Source organism: Setaria italica, chromosome V (assembly GCF_000263155.2).
Source record: "Setaria italica strain Yugu1 chromosome V, Setaria_italica_v2.0, whole genome shotgun sequence".
NCBI lineage: Eukaryota > Viridiplantae > Streptophyta > Magnoliopsida > Poales > Poaceae > Setaria > Setaria italica.
In genome coordinates, this window is record NC_028454.1 from 22,558,840 (window position 1) to 22,572,009 (window position 13,170).

The window sequence follows — 13,170 nt, forward strand, 5'->3', positions numbered from 1 at the left end:
TTTAACATTTGCATTAGGCACATTGCTGAAATGATATAAGAATAAACAATTCCTCGGTTGCAAGCAAAATGCTAAATTGCAGAAGTGAACCAACAGCTTCCAATCAAAATGCTAAATTGCAAAAGTGAACCAACAGCTTCACCGATAAAGGTAGACTTCCACTTCAGTGGCAAGAGCATTACGACGTTCCCAAATGATCCAAACAATAATTCAAGCCCCACCAAAATGTTTGATAAGTAAATATGGATTGATATTTGGTGACCAGTCATGCAAGCATCGGAAGATGAAAGTGAAGCCATTGAAATGAGAATCAACAAAGTGAACAACCATTGTATCAGTTTCGTAGAGCCTTTGGCACTAGTTCACCAGATATTTCTACTCGAGTCCTTGTAGATGCTAATTCCTCAGCATGTACATCGATAAGTTCACAAGCTAAGTCCTTGAGAAACATTAAGAACACATCAAGGATTGCACATAGTGAGATCACTTTATGGAAAATGAGATCAAAGAGCATTGCAGTTTGCAGTTTTCATGGAGAAGCTAAATCAATCATCTAATCAAGGGTACAGGGCTATGTGAGTGTCAAGGATGTATAGTTTGGTCATCATATGCTGTGTCCACGCCAGCTATGGAGACGTTCTACCTTCACCATATCAGTGTTGCTGCAAAACAGGTATTTTTGTAAATATTCTCAGAAACTGTATCTAACCAGAAATGCATACACTGTTAAGCATCTTAACATAGATCAGTGATGATATGTTAGGGACATTGTAATGATACGAAATTCACATCATGAGTTTGGTGCCTCGTTGAGCTGTTTGATTGTTGAACAATGTTGCTAAAGTAAACATGCTCATTCGCAGGCAAAAAGAAAGAAGCAAACATAATATTTTGCTTCTCTGTTTTGTAGCTCAGTTTATTATCATAGAATACTTATTTATCAATGAGTATAACATTGTCAAGTAAGCTGTATGTTTTCCGGACGATGCCACTACTGAAACATCAATTCGGGAAACACAAATGTGATACATGATTTCAAGATTCCTGCAGGCATAACTCATGCAACACTCTACTTCAAAAACACCATCTTTCCACATTTGATTAAACTCAAACTAATTCAATGTAACTTGAGGAAATAGCTGTTCAGTACTTCAGTTTCAGAGGAGTGGAAGAATTTGCATCAAGGAAAATGCAAAGATCTTATGTTGATCATTCATTCGGCAGAAGTATCGGAGTATACAGTGGGTTCATTGAGGATCAAAATCTGTTTGAGTGTTGGCAGGAGGCAGCTTCTAGAACTCATTTATGAAGACATTTACATGAACAAAAGAAAATATTAAGAAGGTCAGAGACAATAGAAAGCTACCTGGAGGCACTAGTTCCCGATATTTTTGGGCCCAAATCACTCTGTTATCATTCAAGTTAATTATGAAAGGTATTAGATTTTCATTTTCCACATCAAGACAAGATGCCTTTATGCTGTGCTCAAACAAGAATACAGAATGCATTCATGCCATGAATTGTAGTGTCTAAATAAGTTTTATGTTGGGTAGGTTGAACCAATCAGGGAACAGATGTGACGAATTATATCAGCTGAAGCATTTGGTCGGGCTGCAGTTAGTGCCTTCTGAGACATGTCTGCCATCAATTTCTCATCACCTGTAAAATGGAATTGGATCAGGAATATCATCCTGAAGTGAAAAAGATGATTGCCAGGATAAGAATATAAACAACAACAGGATTTATATACACCATAAAAAGGTAACAGCAATCTACTAAAGATTTTTGAACAAGCGATCAGATAACTAGTCATGGTCAAACCATGGCATTCCAATATAAACTCAATTATTAGCTAGATTCTCAACTACTTTATTTCATAAGGCATATTTTTTTAACTTCAGATAAGGCATATTTTTTACTGGCCCAGGATGTAAGGTTTCCATAGATCCACAAGATGTGAGAAACTATGTTCACAGCATGATGAACAACAATGGTCAATGGTAGATAAACATTATTATGGTACGAAGTACAAATGAAACGAGACAATTGAAACATATGCACATCTTTCAACCACCCATCTTGTATATTCAATTCTGAGCTGTGGTATCTGGTATTCTGGTATAAGCAGTGAATTTGCAAATGTCCGCCAATAGCATGAGAAACTGAATTTAGACAACACGTACCAAAAATTTCATGAACTGCAGATGTGAGACTGCTAGAATCAAGTTCATCTTCAGTGATGACCTTTGCTCCCATGACATCAGCCATGATATATGCATTTCTGGTTTGGTGGTGATCCAGAATTGTTGGCAAGGGTATCTGAAACACGTGAAATGGTTAACATATTTGCACAAGCAAACTCAATGAAAGACAAATACTTCTATAGAGGGATGGCTACTCCAAAAATATATGCACATCACTAAGTGGACATCTTAACAGTTGAATATTATATTAACTTGAAACGTCATCAATCAAGATTAAGATTACAGAATTTTACAAAACCATGGGTTGTGGCATTAACCCATAGTCAATCTTACTGTTATTAACCCATAGTCAATCTTACTGTTGGTGGGACAGAAACATAATTTTAGCAGGGTAGCTTATGATAATACGCAATTAAAATTTTTGTACATTTACCTTTTTCAATGTAATATATTAATATCATCAATCATATGGCTCTTTGCCTTACCAAAGTCATAAGTTCATTCTTCAGTTCTAATGGTGTGGTCAAGAGAAACTTTTGATGATGGTGCAACTCATTGCATTCTTTGAACTAAGATGTTCGGAAATATGATTAGATGATTTTGATGAACAACATAACTCAAACCAAACAGTTCCTATATATCATCTAGACATGATACGCATCAATCAGAAAAAAAATATATGATGCCATGTGACTGCCTCAAAAGAAAATGTACTATCAGCTAAATGTCGCTATGAATGAAAAGTTAGGACATTCTTTTTGCATTTCAGATGATAATTGACTCCTAGCGGAACTAAGCATTAAAAAACTACTTATGTTACAAATGTGAAGGGGATGACAATCAATCTCAGGCATTACAAAACAATAATCATAAAACTATTTTCAAGAATCTTTCCAGGTCATGCCTAACTTCTTGTAAATTTGTTTTACACTTAAAAGTAAAACTTATTTGCTGCATAGCATAACCAGAAAACTTATTTTTTCTTTAGAATCCAGAAATTACCAGAATGACAACTTATTTCACAACAATAACTGATAGATGCTGAAGTCATTATGTGAAAGGGTCTATGAAAATAATCTTGACCTATGAAATGAAATGTGGCAACAGGGATTTCAAGCATCCAACTTAGTACCAAAAAGACTAACAGAAAACATGTTTGATGGAAATTGAAAGAGCAAAGCTCACTATAAGGTGTATGGGGCCTAATGAACCGTAGGGAGTAACCATGAAACTCGACCCCCTTTGCTTCTTCTAGAAAGTTTCATTGTGATATTATGATTAAGCTATCTCATAAGATTAATCCCAATTGAAATATTTTACTAATTTTGGAGCACAATAAAAAGTTCCTAGTTTCAAAACATGCCAGTTATCATAACAAGAACATATAGTTCCACTCTGGACCATTGCAACTGTTCAGAAGACAACCTCCTTTTCCTGATAAAAGGTACACAACCTAAGTATACCGTTGAAAAAAGTCTAATTATATCCTCATAAAACCCAATCAGTTTCAATCAAGTAAAAAACATTGGAATCTAATAACATTAGCTCCATCAGATGTATCATACCAGAATTGATGGTTTCCCGGTGACCAATATCTCAGTGCATGTCATTGCACCAGCTCGAGAAATTACAACATCAGAAGCAGCATATGCCATTTCCAGTTCATGCAAAAATCTTCACAAGAAGGATCAATTCAAAATATGAGAATCACTCTGGTACACAGAGTATTAAACAGATGCAACGCAGAAATACATGGCATTGATATACATGAAAACTGTTTATCACGTTGGAATCATAGCATGAATCCTAGAACAAGCAATGCAGATTAGAAGAATTATATGTAGCAATCCAATCGACTGAATGATTTGAAAACGGGATAAAGTTATTAGAATAAACAAAAACTAGAACTGTGTGATCCTTGTACAATGAGCAAAGGATGCCATATCTATTCTCTCTTCTAAATATCATTCATAAATGGCTCTTCCGGTACATCCCCTGTAGCTCACTGAATTCTTCACATGATTTTACAATGACTCTTAGAGTCCAGCCTTATTTTAAGAGTACGCAAAAACTTTGTGTGCCTCCCATCATTACAAAAAACAGACAAACATGACTGAACTGACCCTCGTGCAACCAACTAACCCTGCTGGAGCGAACAGCAAAAAGGTGAGGGAAAGAAAGAAGCAAATAATTGTAGTACTGAAGTGGGTCCTAAAAACAAAATGATGAGCAAGATTAATTGCATTGCTAAGTCTCAAAAGCTGACTAGTTGGGCAGCAGACCATCAGAAGTAGATTATGATTTCATAAATTCCCAGCATCCTTTGCAGTTGCAATCAAAAAGGAAGGTGAAGCGAATGAAGAGAACTCACGGAGTAAGAAAAAGCCGGCGATGGCCCCTGACGAGACTCTCCATCTCGCAGAAAGTCTCCGTCCCAGTCTGCCATATTATGTACCGATCCTTCCTCTTCCTGAGCATCTCGTAGTACACGTTAAGCACCGCGACATTGATCTCTGGCGACCCCTCCGCTCCTCCAAGCACGAGCACGACCTGCGCGTCCTGTTCGCCCAACAACCCTTCTTCCCTTGGGAAGAAGCGCGCCAACGCCTCGGCCTTGGACGCCTGGCACTTGAGGATGGACATGCGGACGGGGTTCCCGTAGACGGCGCATTTGCGCTTGGGGAGGAGGCGCACGGGTGCGTTGAAGGCGAGGAAGACGCGGAGGGCGAAGGGGGCAAGGAGGCGGGTGGCGGGCGCGGGGGAGGCGTCCTGGTCCTGGATCACGAAGGGGAGGCCGAGGAGGAGCGCGGCCAGGCAGGCCGGCAGCGCGGGAGCGCCCCCCGTGGCGACGAGGACGTGCGGGCGGAAGCGGCGGAGGTGCAGCGCCGCGGCGAGGATCCCGCGCGGGAGGCAGCGCGGCGGGATGGGCGCGAACGGGTAGGATGCCGCGGCGGCGGCGGCGGACTCGAGGGACGGGGCGGGCGCGCCGAGGATGAGGGAGCGGGAGGACGGCAGCGAGGCGTGTAGCTCGTCGGCGAGCGCGATGGCGGAGTAGACGCGGCCGCCCGCGCCCGCGCCGCCGCACGCGAAGGCGACGCGGAGGGAATCTTCGGGGTCGGGTTCGGCGTCTTGGTCGGAGGTGGTCGGCGTCGGGGTTGGGGTGGAGTCACTGGAGCGGGAGAGGTGGCAGCGGAGGCGCGCGCGGGTGGGCGCCGCGGCGCGTGTGCGGAATGGGAGGTTTGGGGTTTGGGTGCCGCGGAGGCTGAGGAAGCGGATGGTGGAACGAGCGGGCGAGGCGCGCTGGGCGGCGGTGGACGCCATTTTCGTTCGCTCTACGGGCGCAGAAGCAGCAGGCAGATCGGGGAGGATGGCATTGTCAGTCCACTGGTGATCTCGCCATTATTGCTGAGCTTTCTAGCCAGCTTGGCCTTCCAAGCACAGGGACAGTTGACTTTTCAATTTAACAGGTTGCCAGTTTCCAAACCGGCGCTCACCAGTCACAAAAAGTTAACTCCTCTTCTATTCAGGCCCCATTTTCTTCCGGCCCCGTTTTCTTCCACTGACTTATTTTTAGCACCCGTCACATCGAATATTTAGATACTAATTAGGAATATTAAACGTAGACTATTTACAAAACCCATTACATAAGATAAATCTAAACGGCGAGATGAATCTATTAAGCCTAATTAGTCCATGATTTGACAACGTGTTGCTACAGTAAATCATAGACTAATTAGGCTTAATAGATTCGTCTCGCGAATTAGACTCCATTTGTGCAATTAGTTTTGTAATTAGACTATATTTAATACTCTTAATTAGTATCAAACATCCGATGTGATAGGTGATAAAGTTTAGGGGAGTGTATCCAAACATCCCTTAATCCGTCCGACTATCGATACTGGATTAATTTAGCCCTGCAGGATTCCCATCCTAATTTGCCTACGTGGCATGGTTTTGACCGAGTCTTTGCACATTTGGACGTCTAACGTGGAAAGGCTAGCTCCAAGCCTCCAAGCAGAGCTGATCTGTTGCAGTGCCGCATAGCTCCTGAAACGGCCTGCACACCCAAGCCGGGCCACTAACCCCCTGCGAGACATGAGCCGCCGGCCAAAGTTCCACATCACGCCGCCGCCATCTCTCCCCTGCTCGGTTCTGTTCTTCCCTCACGGAAGGTTCGCTCCTCGTCTCTGCAGGAACTGAAAGATCGAACCGGAGCCGGTAAATCGTGGACTCCATGAGGATCAAGGTGAGTAATTCGAACTCTAGAGTATCGATTTGTCCGCAAGATTGAATTGTGAACATCTAGGATTGCTTTGCAGGGGTGGGTAAGGAAATGATGAATATATTTAGATTCTTGCACGAATTTGTCATCCTACTTCCAAGATTTAGTTTCATCAGTAACTGTAGTAACTAATACATCCTTTTCAATTCTTCTAGGTCAGTCAGTCCACTTAGCCGTACTTCATTAGATAAATCGAAGATATTCCTATAATTAAATCAAATCGGTATATGTGATCTAGACACCTCACATACTTATTTCATGGTTGCCCCATATGACCCTTCTTTTTTTGCTGAACCTTCTAACTGCTGGTAAATTAGTGATAGCATTTAGAAATATGAACAAAATTAAGCTATCAACTGACAGTGACAGCTTTTGAATGTTGCAATTTTTTTGTGATATTTTGAAATTATGTACGTCCCTCTACTGAATGCTTGTATTACTGCTACACTTATTGTGAGGATCAACATAATTTAAGTGGAGTCTTTTTACTCTGAATTGCTCAGTTATGCTGTCTAATAAGTGTTCCCTTTGATGGCTTTGTTTTTTCTGTCCGATAAGTGTTTAACCGATGGCACTATAATACTCCATGTTTTACTGTCTCGTATGTATTGAACTGATGGCAATGACATTATAATTAGAATGGTGTTCCAGAAGTGTATCGGAGGTGCTGGAGCACAATCACATGATGAAGATGTCAACTTACAGTGAGCATTTTTAATGATGCAACTCTGAAGGAGTCAATTGATCATGCTTGCATTATGAAAGATGGAAGCTTTTTGTGGTACTTTGAACTTTTGTAAGTAACTTGATGTGTTTGTGTTAAAGCTGTTGTACAACAAAAATTAAAGTGGATGTTAGTCTCATCGTATTACTATGAATGGTTGTGTCATGTGGCATAACAGTTCAGGACTTGTGGTCCACTTGGTTACTAGCATCTGATTTACTGTAACGATCATTTCCATTTTACTCTGAACGGTCGTCATGAACTCATATTTCCTTTGAAGGTTTTGTGTGCAAAACGAAGCAACACAACTAATAAGACCATCTTTTTAATATCTGAATTGTTGAACTGATGGCACTAATCAGGTCATTGTTCGGCAGTATACTGATGGCACTAATCAGGCCATTGTTATGCACTTTACATGATATAGTGATGGCACTAATCAGGCCATTGTTCAGCAAGATTGTAGGATTGCATCTCATCCTTGCAAGTTGGACATAGCTACAAGGATATATTGACTTTTAAGAGAGCAAGAACAACGGCGTTATGCACTCACCGCACTCCACATCAGACGGATTACATGGCGTACAAATATATTTACTCGGTCAAAACCACCTCCACATTGGAAACATCGGGTGGGAATCCCGTTTGAGGGTTAAATTAATCCGATTTAAATAGGAGAAGGGAGTAAATTAAGCTAATATTTTGTTGAAGGGAGTAAATATTTTTTTTTTCTATTCCGTTTATTTGGTGCAATAGTATCGAGAAATAAAGTTTCCCAGTGCTCGACTGGCCAACCTTCTTCTCTCCATGAAGCCGAACTCTCAGAGGTTCTCAATTAGCGTCATGATTATGGTTTCCGCTCCCATTTCCTGAAGACGATTCTCAATCGCCCCACGCAGGGACCCCTTCTCTTTCCTCGCTCCACGTTGGTCTCCCGCGCCATCGCCGGCGTCGCTGCTGCCGCACGATGGGCGCACGCACACGATGTGGAGGTCCACCTTGCACGGCCCGCAGCGGTAGATCCACACGTAGCAGGGTCTGCGGCACGCCGCGCACGTCCCCACCGCGGGCACCGCCGTCAGGGCGTGGCCCGGGTGCAGGTCGCTGCGCGCCGTCTGCGGCAGCCGCGAGCACCGCGGGTGCACAGCGAACCCGCACGGCACGCAGCGGTAGAGGAAGGCGCCCGCGGCGATGTCCTATTGTCCTCGCGGCATATGTCGCAGCACGAGGCGGCGGCGGCGGCGCGGGAGAGGGTGAGGTCGTGCCACGGGTGCGCGAAGAAGAAGCGCAGCGTCTCCGGGTACTTGGCGCAGTCCTCGCGCATGTCGAAGCAGCAGCGGCGGCAGCTGTATCCGGTGCCGGTGCTGATCCTGTCGCCGCACAGGTCGCACCAGCACGGCAAGGTGTAGGAGATGAGGTTGAGCTCGTGGGCGGGGTGGGCGAAGTGAGCTACCGATCTTGCTGCCATGATAAATTGGGAATGGGAGTGCGGTCGCTCTCTCTCGGCTAGCTGCGCAACTTGAAAAGGATGATATAAGCTAGCCCCTGTGTGTCTCAACCTACACATATCGCCAGCCTGTATTGTGTTGCACAAATTGACATGGACTGCCATAGCTAACAGGGTTCGAGTTTAACGGGGGACTGAGATTCTCATTATCACATAAAGCTCCTTCTTAATTTAGTTTAACGGGGACTGAGATTTTTCGAATATTTTTTTGCTTGAATTGGAAAATGGCTCCGGTAAAAGTTTAAGCATGTGTAGCCAAGAATGGGCGCTCAAGCCAACGACAAACGAAGGCGTACTTTTCGATGGACACGCCCACATGAAAGACATTGTCAGATACATGGGATAGGGGGTGCATTGGGACAAATGCCGTCCAAATAGAATCAGGAGGCCTGTGAATATTGTACCAATTGAGGGTTTCGTTGGCATTGCACTGGAAACGCGTTGATTCGATAACCTCTGATATGTCGCATTTGTGTGACCACGATGATCCAAAATGGGAATGCCAAAAAACAACTTGTGGGAAGCAGGATCAGTAACTCTAACATCTTTTGCAGCTCTGACAGAGAGCTCTGTTTTCTTTGGAGTGTTATGAGAGCAAAAGTTGCCAAGATGGGTTTTAGCTGTTTTCAGGGTGCTCAACGGACGAATATGGGTGTTCTCTTGAAAAAAGTGGCTGGCACAAACAAGACCTCTTGATCTGTTACCTCGAGAGGTTGGGAGTTGGAACAGAAAGCAAATCAGCCTAGGATGATTGCTGGGTGAGGGAAGGTATGGATGAAGATCTGATGTCCTTTTTGGAGAAGAAATACAACTGGAGTCTTGAGCAAGTTCTGGATAAAATCATGAAGATCATGAAGGCGCAAGGGTGGACTGACCTCAAGCCTGTGTTATCTGAGAAGAATGCCTGATATCTGCTTTTGTGATGCGGCAGTTTTCTTTCTGCTGTGGTAGCAGCTTGTGCTGTAAATTGAAACGTTCTTGTCTTGGCTAAATCTGTAAGATGGCTTGGCCTTTAAACTCTGAAAAATGTTATATTTACTTTAAATGGCTTATTTTGATATTTCGGTATTTGTAAATAAAGAATGCACTGAATTTCAACTTTACTTCAACACCTCTGTGTTTCAGAAGTTAGTTCATCTCAACAGTACCCAGAATTTTTTTTTCACAAAACTCGGTCTTTTGTTCAACATTTTTATCAAGTCACTGCACAACAATTCCCATTGACCACCAGCTGAAAAAGAACAGCATCACCTAAGATTAGTCCCAACTGATAGCAGATGCTCTGTTTAGCGATGCATTGAATAGAGATATGGGTGAGGTGAAAGTGAAGCCCAACAACAGGTGAAGAGTGTTCTGATCAGGTGAAACCCGCCAATTCAATAATGAATAGTCTGGAAACTACTCAAGAAAACATCTTTAGAAGTTTCAGTAAAAATATCAAAATTCAAATATGCAAGAAAACTCGCAGAAATTTCAAGATCTAAGTCCATTTTGTTGCAACATAACAAATTGACAAATTATGAATTGAAGAAAGAGATAAGATAATAAGGAAGTATAGTGTATGTTCTATTTTTTAAGTTTGTTAATTCCGCATCTTATAAAATAAATTTAATCTGATGTTGAATTTTATATTGTACGGAGTGTGCAGAGTTTGGTGCCAAGCAATGTCATGGGAAAGAAAAGCTGAACGCCAGGACACGATTATTGGCAGATGACGAGGCATATGCGTATTCTTATGCCACTGCATTACAATGATGGATTGGTGTATGCAAATCAGAATGAAACCAACATACAAGTGCTGCCTGAGGTTTATGACCAAGTTATTGGATACTAGCATGAGCTTACCGTGGCATCATGGTGAAGGCAAAAACTTTGGGTACAACTTGTGTTTACCATGGGCCCAGTTGACCAGAATACACTTCTGTCCATGATCTCAATCACCGAGCAGCCACACAACCATCCCATAATTTACAATGCTTGCCAAAGGATACAACGGTAACAGAACATCAGACTAGCCTTTAGTTGGCTCTCCCAGTATCTTAAAATATCAACACAGAGGTCTATTGTATAAACAAAATCTGCCATCGCTGAGGAACGTAAGGGAGACTCGCAGAGAAGATCACCTCCAGGAATTGCCTCATCATCTCCTTTGGAAGTTGATGTACTTCACAGAAAGGCCAAAGAAGAACGCAAAAGCTATTGCGCATGCCATGGTCACCACAGCAACCACTCCCAAATATTCATGCCTAAAGCCATAGTAGCGAGGCACCCAGACCATACAATGTCCAAGCAACGGGGCATATCCAGTAGAAGCACCTCGACCAGATAGAAATTCTCTGAATTGAAACTGCAACGAGTAAATACATAAACTCAACTGATCAGTTACTACAATGCAGAGAAACTCACATGTAAAGGGATAAGGAACCCGGAGAAAATGTTCCATAAGCCATAGAAACCGGAAGATACAACTGCTGCTATACTGTCATCAGGCGCAAGCCCCACAGCCAGCATTCCAAAGAATGTGAAGTATAGGAGTGTGAGGTACATAAACAACAGGTACCAAAATAACTTGGTTGCTGTCCATTCAAATCCTATTATTGTGTACACCAAAACACCATAAATCAGAGTCTGAATGAGTATGTACGGGAGTTCAATGGAAACCTGCAATCAATCATAGATAAAATTCCATCAAGTTACAATAGATAATGCAAAAATAAATATATTGTCACAAGTGTGCATCATTGGCATGGATTAGTTACTTGTGCAAATGTGTAAGGTAGAGCTGAATACATTCCAGCAGCTCTCTCCTTGTAGAACACTATCTTTTCCATGCCAACCACAGGATGAATGCCTGATGCGTTTTGTATGCCGAGCATTAAAACAGCAACATACATTGAACCCATGGAATTGAACAGATCTTGCCGTTTTGTTCTGTAAGGTGTAGGGATACATATTACAATTTGGACCCAAAATAACAAAAGAACATATTCCTTGATGACAACTGAAAGCTCTACCTTTTCAAGCCAAGGTTCCAGAATGCTGTACCAAAGAGCAATGCATCATTATGGTGATAAAGTATCTACCTCCTGTGTAATGAATATTTCTCCAATATGACAGATTTTGCTTCCACAAGCATATTAAGCATTGCTTGAAGAAAGGCTGCGAATATTTACTATCAAAATGGAGATCTGTGGAACCAATAGGAGTCCTGCTTAGATCTCTTATCAAATCTTTGTTCCTCCTGAAACAACGAATACAATTTAGCATGTGCATTACACATCACAATGCAATGATGCAAAACAAAAAAATAATTCAGTTTGGGCAAAGATAGCCTAAGAAGCAGACAAGCATCTGAGAACAGTGAATTCCAACAAGATATGGCATAAAAGCTATCTATAGGATTTGATGACAATAGTTCCAATTTGAAGTAAATGTTTGGATCTAGCCCAATTTCCCAATTGAAATGGATCCTAAGGGCATGCTTTTGCTAACCATGCTCAGCAAGGTTAGGAAGGAGCAAGTATGTTTTATTCCTTCTTGTTAGACAGATTAGCTTGGCTGGCCCTATGGGCCTTGGGTGCTGGCCGCACAGACCTGTTGCCGTGCGCCGCCCCTTAGGGATTAGGTAGGTGTTATCCTATTAGGCTAGGATATCCTGATCGGTGGTGTTTCAATAAACCCTAGAGACCCTAGCTTATATATGTAACCCTGGTGCTTTGCATCCTAATCAATCTACTGTTCTCGAGCCATATTGCTTTCATGGTATCATGAGTCGGGCTACCATCCCGATTCACCTGCCACTACTCTAAGCCCCGTGTGCCATACCCCAGTTCAATCAGGTACTAGGCTTCCCTATCCCATACTAGGTATGAGATTAGTACTTTCAAACACTTGATCACGAACGCTGACATGTTTCGACCTTAGCAAATTCATTACAAGATAGACGGGGCAAACCACCACATCAGAACCATTCCCAGTCCCGTCCATCGTCCTTATAGTTGTAGCATGAGTAAGCAAACAACTCCTATAACTCACGAGTGACAGACAATTACTCAACTTTTACCGAGTCCTATTTAGCACAGCAACTACTCGACCTTATCAACTAGTGATCAAAACAAGATACTAAGTTCATGCATCTACGGTTTTAATCAATTCCTACAAACGTAAATGCACAATCATAAGCATCAACATATTGCATAATTTAAAACAGGGAAGCATGCACCGGGGCTTGCCTTCAGGTTCAGGAAAAGTTAGTGGGTCTTCGGGGTCTTGATCTAGCTCGGGCTCAACTTCCGCGTGATGTAGCTTTGCGGCGGTTTCCTCTTCCAGCGTAGGGTGGAGCTCGTAGGTTCCGTCGGTGATATTAGCTTCTACACGACATGCACATGCAAAGAGTTCAGATTTTTCCATGCTTTTGTACGAATGATGCAAGGCATGACTCATTGCTGGAATG

General features: G+C 42.6%; 2 protein-coding genes and 1 pseudogene across 4 annotated transcripts; all 3 read right to left on the reverse strand.

The window, feature by feature from the left end:
• Window positions 1-278: 278 nt before the first annotated feature.
• LOC101768411 (UDP-N-acetylglucosamine--N-acetylmuramyl-(pentapeptide) pyrophosphoryl-undecaprenol N-acetylglucosamine transferase) lies at window positions 279-5,621 on the reverse strand. 3 transcript variants are annotated; one of them, XR_002677997.1, is made up of 5 exons: window positions 4,576-5,621; window positions 3,770-3,878; window positions 2,184-2,319; window positions 1,367-1,659; window positions 279-662 (listed from the first exon to the last, which is right to left on the reverse strand). XR_002677997.1 is itself a non-coding variant. In XM_022827246.1 (4 exons), the coding sequence occupies exons 1-4, from the start codon at window positions 5,523-5,525 to the stop codon at window positions 1,541-1,543; spliced, it is 1,314 nt and encodes a 437-aa protein (XP_022682981.1). In that variant the 5' UTR covers window positions 5,526-5,621; the 3' UTR covers window positions 279-1,540. The 3 variants fall into 3 exon arrangements, 1 of the variants encoding a protein (XP_022682981.1); XR_002677998.1 differs by lacking the exon at window positions 3,770-3,878; XM_022827246.1 differs by having other exon boundaries at window positions 279-1,659.
• A 2,410-nt stretch (window positions 5,622-8,031) lies between these two features.
• LOC101754235 lies at window positions 8,032-8,678 on the reverse strand. Its single transcript, XM_012845980.1, has 2 exons — window positions 8,394-8,678; window positions 8,032-8,325 (listed from the first exon to the last, which is right to left on the reverse strand). The coding sequence occupies exons 1-2, from the start codon at window positions 8,676-8,678 to the stop codon at window positions 8,032-8,034; spliced, it is 579 nt and encodes a 192-aa protein (XP_012701434.1).
• A 2,179-nt stretch (window positions 8,679-10,857) lies between these two features.
• On the reverse strand, window positions 10,858-12,704 carry LOC101754628 (annotated as a pseudogene).
• Window positions 12,705-13,170: the final 466 nt, after the last annotated feature.

Excerpts from the sequence above, each read along its gene's own strand:
- LOC101768411 (XM_022827246.1), bottom strand. The coding sequence starts at position 5,525 with ATGGCGTCCACCGCCGCCCAGCGCGCCTCGCCCGCTCGTTCCACCATC. Across the intron at positions 3,879-4,575 it reads CGCCGGCTTTTTCTTACTCC|ATTTTTGCATGAACTGGAAA; the intron begins GTGAGTTCTCTT and ends CTTCTTGTGAAG. Across the intron at positions 2,320-3,769 it reads CCGGGAAACCATCAATTCTG|ATACCCTTGCCAACAATTCT; the intron begins GTATGATACATC and ends CACGTGTTTCAG.
- LOC101754235 (XM_012845980.1), bottom strand. The coding sequence starts at position 8,678 with ATGGCAGCAAGATCGGTAGCTCACTTCGCCCACCCCGCCCACGAGCTC. Across the intron at positions 8,326-8,393 it reads ACAATAGGACATCGCCGCGG|ACGGCGCGCAGCGACCTGCA; the intron begins GCGCCTTCCTCT and ends CGGCTGCCGCAG.